This window comes from Podarcis melisellensis, assembly GCF_964234715.1.
Source record: "Podarcis melisellensis genome assembly, chromosome: 6".
In the NCBI taxonomy this organism is placed as follows: Eukaryota; Metazoa; Chordata; class Lepidosauria; order Squamata; family Lacertidae; genus Podarcis; species Podarcis melisellensis.
The window spans coordinates 34496940-34519734 of record NC_138538.1 but is presented as its reverse complement, the minus strand read 5'-3'; the positions used below and the strand labels follow the sequence as shown (position 1 = coordinate 34519734).

At 43.1% G+C, this 22795-nt stretch overlaps 1 protein-coding gene and 1 long non-coding RNA gene across 5 annotated transcripts in view; one reads left to right on the top strand and one right to left on the bottom strand.

Moving 5' to 3' along the window:
• The window catches only part of LOC309372693, a 40843-nt gene extending 24657 nt beyond the window's left edge, over positions 1–16186 (bottom strand). Inside the window, exon 1 of the long non-coding RNA XR_014169622.1 lies at positions 16096–16186. This is a non-coding gene — a long non-coding RNA (uncharacterized lncRNA). The remainder of the gene's footprint in view (positions 1–16095) is intronic.
• The window catches only part of MAGI3 (membrane associated guanylate kinase, WW and PDZ domain containing 3), a 112790-nt gene continuing 105893 nt past the window's right edge, over positions 15899–22795 (top strand). For 2 of the 4 annotated variants that reach the window (XM_081916276.1, XM_081916275.1), the window contains exon 1: positions 15899–16297. In XM_081916276.1, the coding sequence (XP_081772402.1) occupies positions 15964–16297 (334 nt within the window). In that variant the 5' untranslated portion in view covers positions 15899–15963. The remainder of the gene's footprint in view (positions 16298–22795) is intronic. The other 2 variants (XM_081916274.1, XM_081916273.1) reach the window with 1 other exon arrangement.

Genomic DNA, 22795 nt, shown 5'->3' with positions numbered 1-22795 from the left:
AGGATCTGGGGACTCCGCCTGTCCACGCAAATCATTCTTTTTCTCAGTTTGGATAAAAGCTGGTTTAGAGGGAAATGCATCAAAGCACAGTATTTTGTAAGAAAAAAACAGAATTGACATGGATGACAGATAATGTGGGTGCACCACTTCCCAAATTAGTGGCAGGAGTGCAGTGGATGGTTACATGGGAGTCCCTAAATCAGGCATAGGCAAACTTGGCCCTCCAGATGTTTTTGTGACTACAATTCCCATCATCCCTGACCACTGGTCCTGTTAGCTAAGGATCATGGGAGTTGTAGTCCCAAAATATCTGGCGGGCCGAGTTTGCCTATGCCTGCCTTAGATGAAGCGCCAACTCAGCTTCTGAATGTTATATTGGATGTTGTCCATGAAGACACACCTTCTGGCCACTAATAGTCTTCCCTTCCACCAGGTAAGAGAATCTTTTGTAATATGGTGACCGGAGTGAGCACAAAATTTGGCATCCTCAAATGGATCTTTTCCATTATTGATTTTCTCAGTTTTGTGCCCCCCGTGCAGGGGAACCGCCCACCCCACCCTATATCTGGCACTGGCTTCCACTCTTGTCTCACACCTTTTAAATCTTACATACTTTTATTAAAACTTTTTGGGGATACTTGTAACTATTGTCCAGACTTTTATTCCAAGTTATGGTTAACAGTTATTTATGAACTGCCCCCTAAGAATATTATGCGTGCTGTTTTAAATAGGAAAACAAATGTTCAAGTGTCTTTATATGCCAGAACGCATGCTATTCTTGGTTATATTAACTGGCACCTAAATGCCAGTGATGTTTCTAAAAGACTCACAGATGGCAGTTTTTGTATCTGTTAGTACGAGCTGATGCAGAGGTCTAATGTCTTGTCACAGTTTCTACATGGAATCTGTAGAGAATGAAGTTCCGTCAGCCCAAACCAACACAGATCATCATTAAGACTTTGCATTTATATTCCAAACTCTCTTGAGGTTCATGAAATCTGTGGCAAGGATCTGTGGATGTGACACTCAGCTCTGCAATGAAACTCCTTTATTTTGCATTTTTAAGTTATAATCTTCAATTATCTTTATGCTAGGGTCATATGCTGCTCTAGAAAACCCTTCGAGAAACTAATCTTTACAGAATACTTAATGTCTAGCTTTGAACTGCCCTTCTCCCTCATTAACCTAGCTTTTCAGCTTATTGAACATTATTTGCTCAATGAGCACATCTGTTTTGCTTGGCTTTTTTGAATGAATTCTAATTTCCATACTACTGTTTTTAATGGTTGTCTTGAACTGCTATTTTTAAATGAAATGTTGAAAGGGTAATTATGTTGTTGTTTTTTACATTCTTTTGGTGTCAATTGTTTTGAATATCTTTCTGGTAACAAAGCAGTATATAAATTTAAATGTTAATCAAATATTGTTCAGTAGGAACGTGGGCAGAAACATATAGGCAGAGTACCAGCAAAACATTGTAGAGGAGCTTCAAGTGCTGGAATAGTATTGTCTTATGTTCTTTGTAAAGACACTCTTCATTTTCACCAGGGGAGCAATGTGTGCAGGCACTTAATGCTTTCTTGCTAAAATCTCCAGCACCCTTATCTTCTCTTAACATTTGGTTAGATCCAGAGAAATCCAAAGTCTCTTTTGCACCAGGACTGGGGAAGGGGAAATTGGCAGATGTATCCCTCTGTCATCCCTGCACCGGCTTCTCATTGGCTGCTGTTCCCTCTGTAGTGATGCTTCCTGCCAAATGTGCAGATGTGTGGAAAGCCACCAGTGGGATCCCAGCCAGTGGAGCCATCAGAAAGCCCTGTAAATGATTTTTCCAGGGATGGTGAGAAGGAGGACCTGAGCCAGCATGGAATCTGCTGCCGTCATATGACAGCATTGGGCTCAGTGTAGTCCCAGTCACTGCCCTAGCCCCATGCTACTGCTGGTCGATGTACACAATACTGAGCTTGATGGAATAATGGTCTGAGGTAGCTTCCTTTTGATAGGTGAAACACAGGGGCAGACTTCAGGAACATATGCAAAACACATTGTATGAAAACAAAACATTGCATGTATATATGCTTCATATGCCTTATGTCTGCAACCCCGTTGTTGTTTAGTTGTGTCCGACTCTTTGTGACCCCATGGACCAGAGCACGCCAGGCACTCCTGTCTTCCACTGCCTCCTGCAGTTTGGTCAAACTCATGCTGGTTGCTTCGAGAACACTGTCCAACCATCTCATCCTCTGTCGTCCCCTTGTGCCCTCAATCTTTCCCAACTTCAGGGTCTTTTCCAGGGAGTCTTCTCTTCTCATGAGGTGGCCAAAGTATTGGAGCCTCACTTCACGATTTGTCCTTTCAATGAGCACTCAGGGCTGATTTCCTTAAGAATGGATAGGTTTGATCTCCTTGCAGCCCATGGGACTCTCAAGTCTCCTCCAGCACCATAATTCAAAAGCAACAATTCTTCGGCGATCAACCTTCTTTACGGTCCAGAAGGCTGATCGCCGAAGAATTGAATCGTGTACAATTGCATGGAAACACCTGGTCTACAAATGTTGCCACTTGTGTGTGTACTGACCATGGGCATTAGGAAGGCCCGGACCCGTACTCCGCTATATATAGGAGCTTGCCACCAAGCAGAATTGGCCCAGATTGTGCTCTGTATCACTGCTTTTTGCTAGCCCTTGGATAAAAATCTCCCAATCGTGCTAACAGCAGGAATACTTAGATAATGCAAGAAATATGCCAGAAAGCCACATATTACATAGTCTCTGTCTTGTATTTAGAATGGGGTAATATTTGATGTCTTTCTCCCTCCACCTTTTAAAATGCTTGTTTATTGTCATTTTTCTTTGCTGGGCTCCTGGTTCTTTGACAGCTGAATGACAAGCAGACATACAGGAACTGAAGCTTTCTCAGTCACTGCAGCTTCATATCAGGAAAGCTTCATGGCTGTTAAAGGCACAGAAGCATTGCAAAGAAGAAGAAAAGCATTGGCACCCTACATGATTGTGAATTAAAATAATTGAAAATGTCAGGCAGCATTAATCCAGCAAGCCCTGTTGGCACAGTGGGGCTTTCTGCCCTCTCTTCTCTCCCCATGCACCCCACATTTACAGGGGGGATGTTGGGGAAGCCCCCAGAGCAGCACACAGGGGGAGGGGGATCATTCCATCTTGCAGATGCTTGCGCAGACAGAACATTTGTAATAGTGTGACGTTCAATTCCAGCCTCTGAATTCTTTAAAGTATCTCGGTTATTATAAGAGGGAAAATAGGCCAGGGGCGACAACTGGATTAACTTGAGATGTTGCAATAATATGAGAATGGTAGCCAGATATTTTCCTGAAGGATATAAACTTGCTTCCTCTCCTAACCTGATTGGATCCTGGGTAACAGGCCAGTCCAGCTCCCCTTCCCTTGGAGAAGGGAGATTGGGCAGAGGTGAACAGTCTACAGTATTCTTTCATTTAGGAATTGGAACTTCCATCCCTGGGTTGTTGGCAGAGAAGTATGTTCACCAGGGCCATGTGATAATTTTCTATACAGTCACAGAATGGTGGAGACAAAAGGAAATAAAGGACCACTTTATAAACAGAGCTGGGGGAAAGCACAGGGAAGCCACTTGCTTGGAGCAGAGAGGCAGGTGGCTCCTACCCCTATGCTTCAGATGAAATGTTAAGAAGCTGCTCCACTTGTTAACAAGATCTTTTCTTTTTGTTCCTGTTCCTTTCTTCCTCACCTCTCTTGCTCCTCACTCGGGCACATCAAAAATGGTACTCCTAGGGAAGCTGAAGAGGTGTGAGAAATTTATTTTCGAAAGGATTCTTGTTTTATTTTTTACTTTTTTGTAATAGTCCTTTGTATTTGTAAAGCTTCCCCCCATTTTGCCTTGCAAAAAGCTAATCACAACATTGTCATTATATGCTTCGTCTCATGATGCATTTTCTATCTTTAGATTATTTTTTCTTTGTCCCAGCTATGTAATAAACAAACTGTTTCCCTGCCTACTGAAGAGATCTATTGACTTGAACCTGCATCTTCCTCTAATTATAATACCAATAAAGAATGCATTTTTGGGAGTAGAGTTTGAACATGTATTGAATACTGATAGCCACTGTGAATGCAGCAATTTATTTTTCTTTGTGCTGCCCTTTCAACTAAATACATTTGTTTTCAGGTGTGATGGAGCTCTAACTCTCTGAGATTTTACGCATTAGCAATATGTAAATACATAATTCTTCGCTCTGCAGTGCATTAGGTAGCCAGATAGCTAAGATGCATACATTCCTCCTGGTTATCTTCAGATGAGCTCAGATATTTTACATGCTTGCGAGGTGAAACAAGGAAATCAGCATAGGAGAAGGAAAGTCTGCATATCTTCTGCCAACAATGGCAGAGAGTCAGATTAATGCTGGCAGCCTGTTTTCAAAACAATATTCTGTTTTTGTTACAGCAGTGGAGCTAGAACGAGGGAAGCCAAAACCATTGCACCATGCATAAGGTGCAAGGTACAGGCCTGTGTTGGAGATGAGTTTACAGACAGTATTTAAGCTGATGCAATGACAGCTGTCCATAAAGATACCTGTGAGCAATATAAATCTTTTAGTTTGCTCAACATCAAAAATCAGTGAATTATTTCTGAGGACCCTGAAGCATGAATACACTTTCAAGGACTTATTCATGACATTGTCAAATCTACTCACATATTTTGTCAGAAGTGAATCAGATTAGCCCTAATATTTCAAGAATTAATCCGCTGACTAAGCCCTACAAAGCTACAGTGCTTTTTTTAAACAAAACTGCTTTATTATCTCCAGCTAAATCCACCAGAAAGTTTTGGTTCATCTTGGAGATCATATTTCACCTTGTATATCTTGGCGAAATCAGAACAAATATAGGAATCTGGAAATAAAATATTCCCTGTGTAGAGGAGTCTATGGAACTGCTTGCCCCGTTTGCTCCATTAGTCTGTATTTGCTCACCATCAGGAAACGAAGGAAACCTTTGATTTGGGGGAGCTGTTTATTTATTTTGGGGGGCATTGGGTATTGTGCACATTTTAGAAAATAAAGGAAACTACGATCGCATGGTTGGCGGTTCGAATCCCTGCCTTTCGGTCCCAGCTCCTGCCCACCTAGCAGTTCGAAAGCACCCCTAAGTGCAAGTAGATAAATAGGTACCGCTTTATAGGCTCACCAGAGCAGCTTCGTCACGCTGGCCACGTGACCCGGAAGTGTCTCCGGACAGCGCTGGCCCCTGGCTTCTTAAGTGAGATGGGCGCACAACCCTAGAGTTGGACACGACTGGCCCGTATGGGCAGGGGTACCTTTACCTTTACCAAAAAGAAACTGACATCCAAGAAATAGCATTGTCTTCAGTAATCTGCATTCTACGACATCTGGAGAGAAGGAAAACTTGACCAATGGTTGTAGCTCAGCTGTTTTTTAATATTTTCTGTCATTTATAATCATCTCTGGTTACTAGTGAATGGCAGAGAGAGGACGCAATCCTGCTTGACTTTGTTCTCTGGCCTGTTTACCTACCTGTTTAACTGTTAAAGGTAACGGCAAAGGGACCCCTGACCATTAGGTCCAGTCAGGGCCGACTCTGGGGTTGTGGCGCTCATCTTGCTTTATTGGCCGAGGGAGCTGGCGTACAGCTTCCAGGTCATGTGGCCAGCATGACTAAGCCGCTTCTGGTGAACCAGAGCAGCGCACAGAAACACAGTTTGCCTTCCCGCCGGAGCGGTACCTATTTATCTACTTGCACTTTGACGTGCTTTCAAACTCCTAGGTTGCCAGGAGCAGGGACCGGTCAATGGGAGCTCACCCCGTCGCGGCGATTCAAACCGCTGATCTTCTGATCGGCAAGCCCTAGGCTCTGTGGTTTAACCCACAGCGCCACCCGCATCCCTTGTTTAACTGTTAGAGCAGAATAATTATCCACATTTTAGTTCTATTGCCTTCATTTGCAGCAAGGGTGGCTAACTCCTGGCCCAAATCAAGCACCCTTCCAAAACATTTTCTCTGGCCTTCCAATACCCCACTGGCTTTGGCAGAAGTGGCAAATTAAGTATTTTTTAAAAACCCTCTGGGGTACATGTCTCCCTCTCTGTCATCAGACTGAGCACTTGATCTATGGGGAGGGGCTGATAACCACCTTCTCAGCTAACATGTGGTTTTTGAAAATTGAAATTGTCAACTTTTTGCAGTGGCGGGGGGCGGCGGGGCAAGCAGTTAGCCTTGCCTGGGGTGCAAAACAGCCTGACACTGGGTTCAGACAACATGCTAAGAAGTGGGAACTTGGAAGAGGGAGGTAGCTTGCAAAAGCCTTTGTGAGGCCTCTCCCTGTTAAGTCCCCAATCTTAAATCCTGCTGCCTAGTCTGTACAACTCTGTTCCCTACTGGGAACAGGATTGCACAGCCAATGCAGGATTAAGCCCTGTGCCCTGGCCCATCAGCTGACATCACCAGTTTGGGGGAAATGGCCTCATGTGGCAAATTGAATCCCCTGGCGAGCCAAGATTGGCCCACAGGCCAGAGGTCCCCACCCCTGTGCTAAGCATCTCCTTGCCTAGGCTCAGTGTGGTGTAGCAGTAAAAAGGCCAGGAAGGAGCAAAGCAGCTGAGAGTGGCTCTCCAGGAGCCCACATGCTCATACAGCCATGCTAAATTAAGCCATAGTTTGGGCTTACAGTGGTACCTCAGGTTACATACACTTCAGGTTACATACACTTCAGGTTACAGACTCCACTAACCCAGAAATAGTGCTTCAGGTTAAGAACTTTGCTTCAGGATGAGAACAGAAATCGTGCTCCGGCGGCACGGCGGCAGCAGGAGGCCCCATTAGCTAAAGTGGTGCTTCAGGTTAAGAACAGTTTCAGGTTAAGAACGGACCTCTGGAACGAATTAAGTACTTAACCTGAGGTACAGCTGTACTGTGATATGCAAACCTGAGCAGTAAAAAAACATTTTTGTGAATATAGTTCACTATTCCTTTATTTTTATATGACAGCTTCCATGCAAAGTATTAGATTTCTGGTCTAAAATTACTTGCTAGTGCACCTCTAATGTCCAAAACTCTTAATACTACAACATTTCAGTCTTCTCACTTCTGCCATGTAGGTGTGAAGAAAGCATATATTTTTTGTGACAGTTATTTTCACATTTGTTGGCAGCCAGCCAAATCCACTTGAATGCAGTGAGCCAAACCCGCCTTCAGAGTAACATCATAGATTCAGGCAGGAATTACAACATGAATGTATTTGACTCATTGTGACCACCCGCTCCGACACACTCATTTATTTCCCCCCCCCCAGCTGCCCATGCAAGTTTTAAACATTGTTATTTCCTCCTTTCGAGCAGCCCTTATAAAATGATTTTACTACAAGATTAAAATATCATTACAATCTTTAGGCACCTTGTTATGGCAATATTATATGAGGTGAAGAAATGAAGGCACTGCATAGGTACAAAGCATTGCGTGCCTTGGAAAACAGAAAGACATTATGTACCAGTTCGTCATGGATAAGGTTTTATAGCCATTTCCAAACTAAAAAGAAATTAGACATTTTCTAAATCTGCCTGGATTTATCAACCATGTAAAAGAGCTCAGGGTTCAAAGCTGTTATTGGAGAGTCTATTGTTGTGTAATAAAACAAGAATATTGGGACATGAAGTTCAGGAGACGGTCATTGAAACAAAAACTATCGTTGTTTTACAGCAGAGAATGCAGCTCCTTTGGGATTTAAGGCAGCTACCTGCTCTTCCTGTTGAGATCTACAAAGGAATGCAAGTGTTTGAACTATCTTATGTCACACCCTTTTATGCTTGCAAACAATAGTGCTATTGAGCCTTCCTGATACATTGAGCTGAACCATTGTGTGTATTCTTAGAGCACATGATGTTTTTAAAAGAGTTCTAGGTTGACTATCTCAGCCTTGAGAGGCAAATGTATGCAGGCAGCCACAAGCCAAAGGTCCTACATCTAAGAAAAGAAATAGAACTGAAAGTGCGTTAAAAGAAAATGTTATTGAGCTGGATCGAAAAAATAGTAACGGAGAGAGGACCTAAATAATTGAACGGCAGGATGCATCATAAGAATTTAAAATAGGGGAAAGAGAAGTTTTCTGAAAGATGATTTTTCATATTCACATGTATCAAACTGAAATCAGAGTGGAAGGGACAAAGAAGCTATCATCCCGTTCATGTTGTACGACAACACCATCCACCTCCCACACACCCTTCAATCTCCTTGTTCAACTCAGACAGCAGTAGACACAGGCAGACTTGTTGCTGTACAATAGGAAAATGGCTATAGAGCTCTAGATGACTCAAACACATGAGTCAAGCCACGCAGTGTTGCTAACACTTCTACCAGTCAACGCTCCAGTGTCTTTGAGAGCAGCTTGATTTGCAAACATTAGCAGATGACAGTGCTCATCTCCATGCTGCAAAACATGTTCTAATCTAATATCTGCTGTTCAGGCACGGGAGTAAAACAGGCTGACTTTGCTGTTAAGTTAGCAACCCTAGTCATACCTACAAGGGAAGGCAGTCCAACTCACCTTCCCAGGAGAACTTCCTTCCTAGTACCAAAAATTGCAATCAAAGAGAACCTACCTACTGAGGCTTTCCAAGGAACCTGCAACCACACACCATCCAACATTGGGTTTGTTCATATGTTGTGGTAAATGATAGTTTGGATTTGGATTTGATATCCCGCTTTATCACTACCCGAAGGAGTCTCAAAGTGGCTAACATTCTCCTTTCCCTTCCTCCCCCACAACAAACACTCTGTGAGGTAAGCGGGGCTGAGAGACTTCAGAGAAGTGTGACTAGCCCAAGGTCACCCAGCAGCTGCATGTGGAGGAGTGGGGAAGCGAACCTGGTTCACCAGATTACGAGTCTATCGCTCTTAACCACTACACCACACTGGCTCTCTCATAGTTAATAGTTTGCTGTGAATGCCCAGACTACTCCCACTTTACTCCTCCCCACTAGTGAACAGAAGTAACAAACAAGGTTCCCCAGCGTATTGTTATGTCTGAACTGGGGGTCATGGTTTGCTTTGCTCCAAATAAACCATGATCTGAAGCCAAGGTTTGTTCTTGGCTTATGATTAATTATGGTGATATGCAGGGGGGTTTTCAGCTGGAATTTGCTGGAACTCAGTTCTGGCCCCTCTCAGGTTGGCGCCATTGCCTTTAGAAGAGATTGAGGGAGGTGTTAATAGTGAGTTCCAGCATCTTTTTCTAGAAAAACAGCATTGGTGATATGCATACACAGCAATAGTTTCAGTAATTATAACTATTGAGGAAGGGACCCACACAAAGGAAAATATTCCTTCCTGACCCCCAATGGTCAAGAACTGAGGTACCAAATAGAACACTAGCTATTAATTAATTGGTTCAGTTTATTAGCTGACCGTTAACTAAAGTCATATGAGTGACATAAAGTAAAAGCAAATTAAAAATCACAATTACAGTAAACAGATTCATAGCCTTTTTATAAATGTATCCAAGGCAGTGAGGGGTGTTTTCCGTTAAAGGCCATGTCAGATTTTAAACTTCTAAAAGACATTTAAAATTATTTCCAACTAAATGTGTTAATAGTCCATTTGTAGACATTAATAGGCAGCCACCCACATATCCCCTATTGTTTCCTGTCAAAACCTGGAACCAATAGATGTTTGAATGGTTCCTAGGCAACTACTTCCAAGTCCCCCTCATCTCTCCCCTCTCTTCAATGATTTAAGTCACCTGAGACAAGCTATTACTGGGTTAAGTGTTAAACTAGTGGTGACAGACACCGTGTCTCTTGCTCCTATTGAGTAAGCCTATTAGTAGTGAACTCAATAGACCACTTCCAATTGTTTGGGTGTCAGGGAATCGCCAAGCTGAGGGCTGTATGAGTGGGGAGGGTCTGTTGGAAGAGGAGATGCTCCATTCCCATCATGCTCAACTCTAGGCTTACCTGCTGATGTTTAAGGCTGCATACACATGATACATTTAAAGCACATGTCCCCCTCCCCAAATAATTCTGGGAAGTATACTCTGCTCCTCACAGAGTTGCAATTCCTAGCACTCTTAAATTACAGATCCCAGTATGTGTCCAAGAGAAAAATGTGTTTTAAATGTATGGTATATAAGCAGCCCCAAACTGGGTTTTCTAGTAAGAGCCATTGGCTGCTACTGTTGAGTGATCAAAGAAGGAGGATGAATCCTCACCTTTATTGGTTACCCTTATGAGGCAAGCATATGGTTGGGGATTGGCTGGCTGCCACAGGTGATTGCAAGAGCCTGGGCTAGAGGTAATTAGCCTGTCAGTAATTGCATACTTGCATAGTACTGACTTGAGGTGCCTCAGCTTCATCACCTTCTGGAGGTTGCCACTAAGGCTGGGAATTTCCCTCTCCCTTTGATAGCGCTGCTTCAGTGACTGACAGGTCGCACTAATGATCTGCCAATTGCTGTGTGCAGCTATGGTGCAACCATAACATGGTTAATTTTTGTATTAGTTCCCTGCTTCACTCAAACTCACACACACCAGATCTGATTATTCTTCATATTATATTTTCCATTTTCCTTCTCCAAAGCTCCAATTATTAAAATATGGGATTAAACATGTTCTTTTCTCTTAATTACATTTCATATAGCTGCGATGATTTAGCCCCACAGTCTTTACAATGGGAAATAACATAGAAAACCCAACAGAAGATGATGCATTGGCACGATGCTCATTGTGTGTGTGTGTGTGTGTGTGTGTGTGTGTGTGTGTGTGTGTTAAAGGGAACTGACTGAGCGGGGGCAATGGGGAGAGATACTGGCCTTCAAATTGTGTCCAGGCCTTTCTAGGGACAGTCTCACAGTCTTAGAGTAGTAGTTAGAGCCATGGAGATATGGGATGGACTTTTCTCATGAAAGCCCTAGAACCAGAAAACATGACACAAATGTAATGTAACCCTTTAGATGTACAGTGGTACCTCAGGTTACATATGCTTCAGGTTACAGACTCTGCTAACCCAGAAATAGTACCTCAGGTTAAGAAATTTGCTTCAGGATGAGAACAGAAATCATGCTCCGGCGGCATGGCAGCAGCAGGAGGCCCCATTAGCTAAAGTGGTGCTTCAGGTTACGATCAGTTTCAGGTTAAGAACGGACCTCCGGAATGAATTAAGTACTTAACCCGAGGTACCACTGTAACTCCACATTGAATGCAAATAACAAGCTACAAGACAAACACGGCCCTTTTTAAGTACAGGATCCAGCATTTACACTGAAGTACAAATTTAATCAATTGAATGCATGTCCATAGCACCACTGAGAAAGTTTCCTAGTTAAATTTGAAAAATCTTTGTTCTGTTTTTCAGTTTAAAGCTGAACTGAAATGTCATGGTAAAATATTGTATTGAGGGTCCATGTTTAAGATCCAGTTCAGATATAACTCTAAATTACGATTTAGCATTTGGAAAGCAAGTAGGTATGAACCTTCCTGATTCCACACACAGTGGGAGACAGTTCATAGATTCTGTTTTTGTTACATCCAAATACAGGATACTTTGTTTTATTCAAGCCAGTTAAATAACAAACTAAGATAAAACTTGTGCCTGTTTATCCTTGTACAACTGAATTGGGCCTGAATAGCAGACAACAAAAAATACCGCTAAACTCCTTTCTTATACGGTACCCAGTGACTACTGATCATGAATCTGAGAACTATGTAGGTAGCTTTGAGCAAGCGACACTCACAAAATACCCATTTTAAATGATAATTACAAATGACCCACCTCTCAAGATGGCTGTGTTGGTGAAAAGGTGCAGAGAAGAATGGCATTCTTCTCAAGAAGTAAATCCCACTGTGCTCGCTGGGGCTTAAGATGGGACTGGAAACTCATAAAGCACTTTGCACATTAAAAGCCAATTAATAAAAAGTGTCTGCCATATGTCTGGAATGGGGATCCACATAGGTTATACATAAAATTCTACCTAGCTTCATGTGAACCTGCCTGAGATCATTGTGGGAGCCCTATCAGGTTCCTTCACTGTTGTGGTTATGGTGAATGCCAACTATAGACTGGGCCTTGTCAGTGGTAGGACCCCAATCGTGGAATATTTTTTCAGAAAGGCTTGTCTGTTGCTTATATTGTTATCTTGCCAGTGCCATGTAAAGATGTTTTTTCAGCTGTATAAGCATTTTGTATAAGATTTTTATGTTCGTTTTACTGGTTTTCTGTTCCAATTCTTAAAAGTTTGTTTTCTTTTATTACTATTGTATTTTTATTGCCATTTTGTTTAATAAACCACCTGGGAGCGATTTTGAAGGTATTATTTATGAGATACGTTTATTTTCCACCATTCAGCAAAAAGTCCTAGGTTGTGTTGTATCACAATAAAACAGGAAAATTCAATACAAAAATAATCAATGCATCAAGCAAAACAATTAACAGAGGCTGAACAATAAACAAGAGTTTTCAAAAGCCTGGGTAAAAAGGAAAACTTTTATTTTGTCTTCTGAATACTACCAAAGTTGGAGCTAGGTGCACACAGTTAGGCAGAAAGTTATGGAATCCGGGAGCTGCTACTGAGAGGTGGATGTGGAATGTGGGGCAAGACCAAGACACTTCATTTCTGAAGAAGCCTGCTAGCAGATTTTTGCTGTCACTGTTTTCCCTGCTTCATTTTTAATATTGGGTGATAATTGAGGGAAGGAGTGGGGGAGATTTACATAGCAGCCTTTTCCAATCTAGTGCGCTCTAGGTGCCTGTTGGACTCCAACTCCCATCAGCCTTAGCCAGCATGAACAACAGTCAGAGATGATGGGAGCTGGAGTCCAGCAACACCTGGAGAGCACCAGGCAAGGAAAAGACTGTACATAGGAAGCTACTCCATAGCAGGCCAGAGTAAACAAGGTAAAGAAACAAATAATTTATTAATGCAAAGGCACGTTATACTGAGGTGGATTAGTAGAGCTGGACTTGCAATGGTTTTAGTGTCTTGTATTGCAAGTCCTGCTGCTCTCACGTGCTTTGTGCCTGATTTGAGTTTCTTGCTATAAAAAAAATGTGCAGATATCAAACAAAGGCCTGTTGCTGTGACACTCCTGGGAATGGCAATGGGCTTGAAATGTTGTAGCAGTCAAGCAAGGAGTCGCAATTTCATAAAATAAATATTGAAGGTTGTGGCAGTGAGGTGTGTGTACAGAAAATCTTACATCTTATGTTCCTTTATTTCTTCTCTCCTATGCTAATCAAATATATCTGAAGAAAAATATTGCAATCTGTACTTATATTAGAGAGCTGTTAACACAACAATGGTTCTTCTGGAATTGCATTTGTTTTAATAGGGAAAACGGACAGAAGGGGACATGTAGCTGGTGATAGGCAGAAATGTACAAAGGTTAAGTTTCAGAAACTGGCAGTGCAATCATAGCCCCATTCACTTGCAAGTAGGTCCAGTATAATTAAATAAGACTTACTTCTCACAGAATTGTAGAATTGGAAGGTACCCCAAGGATCATCTAGTCCAGTGTTTCCCAACCTTGGGCCTCCAGCTGTTTTTGAACTACAATTCCCATCATCCCTGACCACTGGTCTTGCTAGCTAGGGATTATGGGAGTTGTAGTCCAAAAACAGCTGGAGGCCCAAGGTTGGGAAACACTGATCTAGTCCAACCCCCTGCAATGCAGGAATCTCAGCTAAAGCATCCATGACATGTGGCCATGCAACCGGTTTAAAAACCTCCAATGAAGGAGATTCCATCATTTTCTAAGAGAGTCTATTCCACTGGCAACAGCTCCTGCTACCTTAAAAGTTATTCCTGCTGTTTAGTTAGAATCTCCTTTGAATCCAATAGTATGGGTCCTGCCCTCTGGAGCAGCAGAAAAGAAGCTTGCTCCATCTTACATGTGACAGCCTTTCAGATATTTGAAGATGACTATCATATCTCAGTCCTTTCTTCTGCAGGCTAAACATACCCAACTCCCTCAACAGTTCCTCATAAGGCTTGGTTTCCAGACCCTTGATCATCTTCAAGCTCTCTGCTCTCTCTTCTGATGGTTCTTTATCTTGAGACTTCTGAATAAAAGGGGCTTTGGGCTTTACTGTAATCATGATAAGCATCCGATATAGTATGAAAAGGAAGCTAGTATGGCTTTTGCCCATTAAATCCTTAAGTCACTGTCCTTGTTCTTAATGGGAACAGGGTAGCTTTGAGCACCTTCTGTATTGTTTTTCACTATTTATGTGTGCAAATATTCAGAGGCTAAATTGCTATGGATGCTTGGGGCTGAGCCCCACTCTACTCTGAGTAATTTTCAAGTAAGCACACATCTGCTCAGGCTCACAGTGTGCAAAGCCGAGAACATGGATTTGGCAGTAAATTCCATTGGCACGTGAGAATTTCAAGTAAAAGTACTTTGGATTTGTTTATGAAATAGCTAAGGTCAAATACAAGGGCTTAGAACTGCACCATTCAAAGCAGCCCACAACCACTTTCCTTTGGCACCAGAGCTGGGGGGGGGGGGCAGAGGTCAGCAGCATCAGGCAACTGTTGAGGTCCTAGCAATTTGGGAGGGCCCCTCAGCCACACATAAGTAGCTGACACTTTGGTGCAGAAGACACCACTGCTGACAGCAGGGGCACCTACTCCTTTCTCTCTCCTACCCAAAGTGGGACTGAGTGGGTGTCAGTTTATAGGAGCAGCCACCTTGACTCTTCCTCTGGTCTGTGGTGGGAGTTGGGCCCACCTCTGCAGCCCAGAGGAAGTGAGCAGAATAGAAGAAGTCACTGTTCCTCAGAAACAGATAGATAGCCGTGTTGGTCTGCCATAGTCAAAACAAAAAAAATTCTTTCCAGTAGCACCTTAAAGACCAACTAAGTTAGTTCTTGGTATGAGCTTTCGTGTGCATGCACACTTCTTCAGATACCAGTTCTTGGTATGAGCTTTCGTGTGCATGCACACTTCTTCAGATATCTGAAGAAGTGTGCATGCACACAAAAGCTCATACCAAGAACTAACTTGGTTGGTCTTTAAGGTGCTACTGGAAAGAATTTTTTTTGTTCCTCAGAAGTTACTGCTCCATCTCCTGCACAACACAACTTGGCCAAAAAAATAAAAGCTCATCAACTTTGCTCACCGGATTCTCACCGTTGCAGCACTTCATGCACCTGACAAAGTAGACTGCAGCTTACGCTGCAATGCCTTTTTAATGATTCATTAAGGTACCACCATACTATTGTTGCTGTTCTATCATGCCTGGCTGCCTGCTCTGGAGGAGAAGCCAAGAAGGCAGCTGCCTCTGGGTCTCTTCCTCTAGACGGCAGGATGGGCCCGATCCAGAATGCCCAGAGGGAGCAGAGACGAAAGGCAGTGGCGAGGCGGAGGAGCCTCTGCCTCAGCCTCCCGGGAGCCACCTCGACTTCTCCCTCTGGGCATACTGGTGGAGAGGAAGACCACGAGGGGCTCCGGCCGTGTCTGCCGCATTTGCAAGCACGCTTCCCGGGTACTGCAAACTTCGAGGAAAAAGCAGCTTCAGGTCGGAGTTGCGGAGCTGCTCCGGGGCAAGGCCGAGGGTTGAATTGCTTCGCGCCTCCCCTTCCCCGCCGAAGTTCTTGCCGCAAACCCCTCCCCCTCTCCCCGGTCCCTGAAAGTTCTTATCTCCTGACGTCAACCCACTTGGCCCCACCCCCCGGAATGTGGGGCGGGGCTTAAGACAACGGCGGGGAGGGGAAGGGAGGAGGCGAAAGAGGTGTGTCCAAGGGGAGGAGGGGGCGTGCTCCTGCCGCCGCCGCCGCCGCCGCGCTGAGGGCGCCAGTTGGGAGGCAGTCGCGGCCGGTGGTGGCCGAAGGAGGCGCGAGGGCGCGCGCGCGGGAGGTTGGGCTGGCCGGCCGGCCGCGAGGGGAGCTCGGCGGGACCGGGGAGCGGGCAGAGCGCGCGCGCGGAGGGGCGCCCATGGTGTGGCCTCATGTCTAAGACGCTGCGGAGGAAGCGCCACTGGCTGAGCAAGGTGCAGGAGTGCGCCGTGTCCTGGGGGGGCGGCCCCGGCCCGGACCCCGACCTCCTGCGCGGGGGCGCCGAGCGCGGAGAGTTCCCTTACCTCGGGGGCCGCCTGCCGACGCTGGCCGAGTCCGGAGGCGGCGGCGGGAGTGGCCCCGTCCTGCTCTCGGGGAAGCCCCCCGCCCCGGGGGACGTGCTTCTGGAGGTGAACGGCACCCCGGTGAGCGGCCTCACGCACCGAGACACCCTGGCCGTCATCCGCCACTTCAGGGAGCCGGTGCGCCTCAAGACCGTGCGGCCAGGTCAGTCCGTCCGTCCGTCGGTCGCCAGAAACGTCCGCTGCGCGCGAGGGGGGGGGGAGAGGGAGGTTAGGAGGCTTCTTTATTTCTCTGCCCCCCCCCACCCTACCCTTTTAACCTCTCGGTGGGAGGGAGAGCCTGGCCTCTCGAGTCGCCGCCCTCGGCTCCACCCAGGCGCACCTGCCCCTCTTCAAATAGCCCCCCCCCTCGCCTTAGGTCCCTTCCTGGTCTCCTCCATTGTAAGGTTCACCTTTGCAAACCCTGCTCATCTCGCAGCCACCCTGTTTTCCTTTCTTTTGCTCTCTTCTCCCGCCCAAAGCACAGTGCCCTGTCGCCCTCCAGCCTCTACTCTGGGCAGTGTCCTCCTCGCCATTGCCTGTTCTGCCAAAGTACGCTTTCCTCCATCCGTTCTCTCCCTTTCCTCCCCCCTTACTTATGTTTTCCTCGTTCGTGTTGGCGCATCTAGCTTGCCTAACCTGCGCTCGTCTCGCCGCCTTATCACGAAGCTATCTTTCTGTCATATCTCCTACCCTTCAGGGCACACATCGCCCTACCTGTGTCACCCGACTTCGGTACTTCCTGGAGCACTAATCTCTGCCTGCCCATTTTTCCTTGGCATATTTGGCCTCCCTGTGTCTTATTTATTCCATGCCTTCTGTACAGCTGCCTTCCACCACTGTTTTCCCACTAAAGCAAACCTGACCCTGACATATCTTCTCTCTCCAAGCCCCCCCCTTGCACATCTGCTAAATCCCTTCCCTGAGCAGACTTGGCCCTTCCTGTTTACTCCAGTATCCACCTTCCGCCCCAGTATTAGTGTCATTATTCAAATGCTTCCATTTGCAAGACCTGCTTTAACCTGGAGAGGGGCTGGCAAGCTTTGTGGTAGCAAAGAACCTTAGCTGGGTTTGTATGTGATTTGTTCCAGTAAGGTCTACTGCTTTGCACAGTGTTAGATATGGTTGTCATCCTAGTACTTTCAAGGTGTCTGACTTTCATTACAGTGGATTAATTATTCTTTTACAAATAACACTATTGCTAAAGGCAGAATGGTAAAAAAATCTTTGACTTTTGGCACAGTTACTTGTAACCTTGGTGTTCAGCAATAAAGATTTTTTATGCACTATCCTGGCAATCTATGTTGAGGAAAGAATCATTATAACTATTTAATAGTTTGCCATAATGCATGATTCTTATGTGTTTGTGTTTCTGTGCCATTCATTCTCAATGGAAGGGGGAAGCTTTTAGTTGCATGTATATTTGGGGGAGGGAGCTGCTGTAATTGTTCTTCATGCTTGAGCAAACAGGTTCTTGCATGTTGTATCTGTGATGTAGACCCTGCAGCTCTTTTCAGTGGAACAGATTCATGTTACAATAGACTCCTAGCCTTACATTTGATTTCTAACATTGTTGAACTGATTTTCATCTATGATTAACCTTTTGTTTCAGCCTTCCCTGTGGCATTCATAATCCAGTGATTCCTCCGCAAAGCTAGTTGTTTGTATATTGCTGTGTGAGAGAATAAAGTTTATAGAGCACTGAGGTTTACTGAAAGCTAATGTTACTCTTGGGGAAGATTAGTGAATGAGCATTATTAAAAGCCATCATTTAGGCTAGTTGTGGGCTTGTTCACTATCTCTTCATATAAAATTAGTATTTCTGTATGGCAGAAACATGAACAGCAGAGAGAGGCAAGAAAGGTGATTCCTTTTCTTTGGTCAGTTTTCTGAAAGGACTGTTCATTTAGTAAGACGCATCTGGTCATACCTGTTTAAAAAACTCTCGTATCCAGAGGTACCACTGTAGTTCTTATAAGCAAAGGTAAATCCAGATGCCAGAGTTTAGCAGTTTGTTTTTAGGACAGCCTTTCATCGTGGGTTTTTCCTGTATTTTCAGCTGTGTTATTTTGTCTTAAAATTCCTCCTGCTGTATGGGGAGCAATACTTGACAGATTATGCCCCACAAGCTGTTATAGTTCCTATGAATATTTGCCATCACATAACCGTGATATTTTGGCCTGAGGAACAAAACATATCAAACATAGGTTTTGGTATGAAAACTTCTCTGTGCTGTTAGTGTTATAAATTACTCTGATCTTCTTGTGTTTTGCCATTGTTCACACTTCAAGGTTTTTTACAGTTAACATACTCCTTTCTAGAATTAGAGAAAGTTTACAATATCTAAAATAAGTGCTTGTATTGTCTGTGTGGAATACAGTATGAATGTAACATATGAATGTAACAGTGTCTCTAGGGCAACAAGATAATTCTCTATTTTGTTTAAGTTTGAATGTGTTATACTGAATTTAATGTGTGGTTTTGAATGCTTAATGTTGTACTTAAAGAATATGCAGCTTTCTGTTCTTTATTTAAGACTTACACAGGAAATGGGATTATTTTACTTAATAGTTTTTATAATAGCTTATGAAATAAAGCTTTCTGCTTATGTTTGTCTTCAGTTTGACATAGCAAAATATAGTAGTAGAGGCTAACCTTGAAGTAAAATGATTTGTGGTGATTATTTTCAGATCTACGGCAGCATATGTACATCAGTACATAATCAATATGTAAATTGATAGTGAAATAGGGTAATTTTCAGTAGAAGAGGACATACAGGAAAACTTGGGAGACTGATAAAATTACTATTACTCCCCCAAGCGATCTGTCTAAGCTTTTTTCCTAGAGTGCTTGCTTCATGAAAGAAATTGAAATTTGAAAGTAAAAGCTTATAGTCATGTAGTAGAAATGTCCTGGCTTTCAGCACCAGAAATTTATACAAAATGTAAAAAATACCCTTTGCTAACATGAAGTGGAGTAAGCATTAGTTATGCAATTACATAATTATATTTGTGTATGGCCTGGAACCTAGTGCAAAGTATTTGCAGTGATTCATAAGACTCTTGCATTTCTGTCAACTTCATTTTTCTAATGGAAGTCTCATCTTGCCATGGTGGTGTTAATTTGTGTATATATAGGAGATATCAAATAATTGTGTTAATTATTTAGCTTCCTTGCCAGTATGCATTTCAAATGTCAAGTTATTGCTAAGCACTGTTACTTGCAATCATAGAGTCTGATGATTTACAATTGTAAATTTGAAGCTAATTATAGCTGTTCTAGCACAGCACAAATATGAATATTAAGTAGACAATTATGATGAACTTTCGTTACGTGACACAACTCAATTTTGGTAAAATGTAACTCCTGTGTGCTTTTCAATTATAGCTAGTATCTATTTCTATAGCTATCTTGCCACATATATGAATTTACTTGGGAAATGATAGCAAAGTAACTTCAACTGTTAACTTTTCAGCTTCAAAAAAGATGTTTTCAATGGCGTATAGAAATGTGTATATAAGTTCCTGTTAGTGTATGGCTGAATATGGAAAAGTTGGGCTGCAAGTAGGTATTAACCTTAGTTGTTTTCAAGTAAGAATTGTGTTTGGCTTTAGTTTTGCTACAGAGGCCTTCTGTGGATTTTCTTATAGCTGTTTGACACTTCTGATTGCTTTCCAATACAGTATAAGAGAGTGAAGTATTCATTTTAACTTAACTGTAAAACTTTTGTAGTTTGAATGTAAATGGCAAGACTCTTCTAATAATCAGGCTGTTTTCTAACTCCTTTCCTTTTTATTGTGGAAATGAGTGAAACTTCAGAAAATATGAAGCAGTGGTAGAATATAATGGTTGTGTGTGGGAAACCCAAGTTCAATTTGCTACTCTGCCATCAGTCAATCAGCTTCTTGGCACATAAGAACACATTTTGATAAATAACGGGCTTCACAGGGTAAAGTGAGACAGAGACTCAGATTAGGTTACAATATAACCTTGAGGTGGTGAGAAGCAGAGATCTAAATGAACTGACTTGCTTCATATACAGCATGCATTAGAAAATGGACCCACTTGTATAGAAATGTATTCAGGTGGCTTAAGGGGCAAGCTAGGTTAGGACAGCAGTTTCAAACATATGTCTTCACAGAAGGAGAGCAGGGGATGTGGACTGCTGCAACTAAGCTTTAGGTAAGGTAAAGGTTCCCTCATTTTATCCACACTCCTCTTTTGCTGTTTTCTGAATCTTGCATATAATACCTTTTCCTTTTGTTGCACTGTCTAACAACAATTTAGCCCAGGGTGGTCCAACATTTCATACCAAGTGGGCCAGAAGAGTACTTTGACATGGAACCCATAGTCTGCACACTGCTTTGTCACATGGCAGGAGAGTGAGGCCAAAATTCGAGCCCCTCCCCTCCCCCAGCCCTTGAGCTGCTTTAGGAAAGGAGGCACAAGACTCTGGCAGGATCCCAAAGCCCCCCTACTTCCTTCCAAAAGCTGGGGAAGCACTAACTAGGCTTTGGAAAGGAGGCAGGAGGACTCTAGGGTTTGTCAGGAGTCGTCATACCTCCTTCCCAAAGCCCAGTGCCTCAGCTGGGGCGTCAAATGTTGCTGAGGGCTGCCCAAAAGTGCCTTGAGGGCCGTGCATTGGACCACCCTGATTTAGCATTTTCTGTGCAACTCAAGAAAGATTTTTCTGTGGAAACCGTTGCTGGCTTGCTTCAGTATGTTTTATCTGTTATTGGCTATGCAGAAAAACCTTAGTCAATGCCATGTTATTTGTTTGGTAGTGTCTATCTGTATGGCATTTTGTACAGTTGAGAGGAGTTGTATTTGTTTTGGCTGTAGAATTGACTTGGCTTTGTATTCCTGGGTTCTGCAAATGTTGTGACTCCTGTGCAAAAAAACTAATTATTGCCACACAATAAGCATTCCAAGGCCTGATCTGTGATCCTGTGGATCAATGGAGTTCAAATCTTTTACTCTCACTGAACTCTTTTTACCCTGAGCTATCTCTCTTGCATCCTTCACACATTGATGAGATGGAGAAGTTGATGAATATGTTTCTAGGCCACATTTGTCTTATGTGACATTCCAGCCAGGCTGTTATTAGCTGTTACCTTGCTTGGAGAATATGCGCTAAATGTTGTCCTGTGGATGAATGTTTCTTGGAAAGATGGAAATGATGCATAAACTGCTTTCCTGATTCCCCAAGGTGTCTGGGAACTCAATTAAAATTGAGTTGCTTTGGATTCTGCATAGGAGCTCTATTGAAATGAGATTGTGGTGAGATTTGATCACAAATTAAGGGTGTTTTACATTTTTTTCTATTTAGATCATTTGGGGGAAGAAATTGTTTCCATTCATATTATGAAGATTCATGCAAATCATTGGCTAGGTCACACATCACATGCAACATAGTTTAAAACAATCTATGGTCCTCACAGATGCTGCCACACCAAAAGAAGCTGGAGGCTGCTGTCCGACCCCTGGTTTGTGATTTGTTTCTCTCTAAAAAAGGTGCATGTGGTAACCAAGGTTTGTTCTTGGTTTATAGTACATGGCTTGTTTGGAGAGGAACCAGGAGCCAGATTCAGACAACACAACAAACCAGACTCTGGTACAGGCACAGCTGGGGAGCAGTGCTGCAGTAACTTTTGAGCAGTGTGCATCAACATGCTGACCAATCACATTAAATCACCATTAGTTTTAGACCACTTCATGTGGTATGTGAGCCAGGGCTTTCTATAACATACATTCAAGAGAGCTTGATTTCATTTATTAGAGACCTGTATCCAACAAGCTTCAACACACATCACCACTTTTAAAATAATTTCCTTCTAAGTGTTCTGCCTGTCTTGCTCCCATTCCAGCTTCTTGCATGATACTGATAGTTCCCAGTTACTTGTTTGATACAGAGCTATATGAGCAGTCTGAACAAGAAATCGAATAATATATGCCTCTAACACAATATATATATAATTCCATGATCTTTGTGTTGCATCAGTACACTTGCTGGTCTTGTCCTTGTAACACACTTTGGCTTGTGGTGGTCCCAGACCACATTTACAAGGAACTTGGGTTTTATATTCCTGAATATGATTTGGGCCCTTCCAAATCCACACTACTGGAAAACTGCCTGATTTGAGGTACCCTAGCATAGTGTCCAACACAAGACTTCATTTTTGTGCAAAATGAATTATCATCATCATCATCATCATTTTTAGTAATACAGGAAACTTGTGTTACAAATACTCAAAGAAACTTTGGGCTATCAACATTTAGCGAGCAAGTAGATTGCTCTTACCATGGTTTTATCTAGGAGTATGTATTTTGAATGGACATATAAAATATGAGGTCTTATTATTAGAATTTGATTTAAATTATTATTTAAAGTGTTTTTCACTACTCATATCAGTGATGTCTTGCTCCATTATTGCTATACAGCAGGAATGGTCAGTTTGTGGGTGAAGAGTTACAGATGGCTAAAGAACAGTATAACTTGCCTTTTAAATCTATTTTCTTAGCCTCAACAGTGGCAAGAGCTGTGTGAAGACCAGACACATGACAAGCTTCTTTAGTTGTAATGAATATTTGTGAAGGAAGGAAGTTGTTATGGCTTGATTAAAGATTGGTCATGGAGTTCCAATTTCTCAGTTTTGTGGACGGA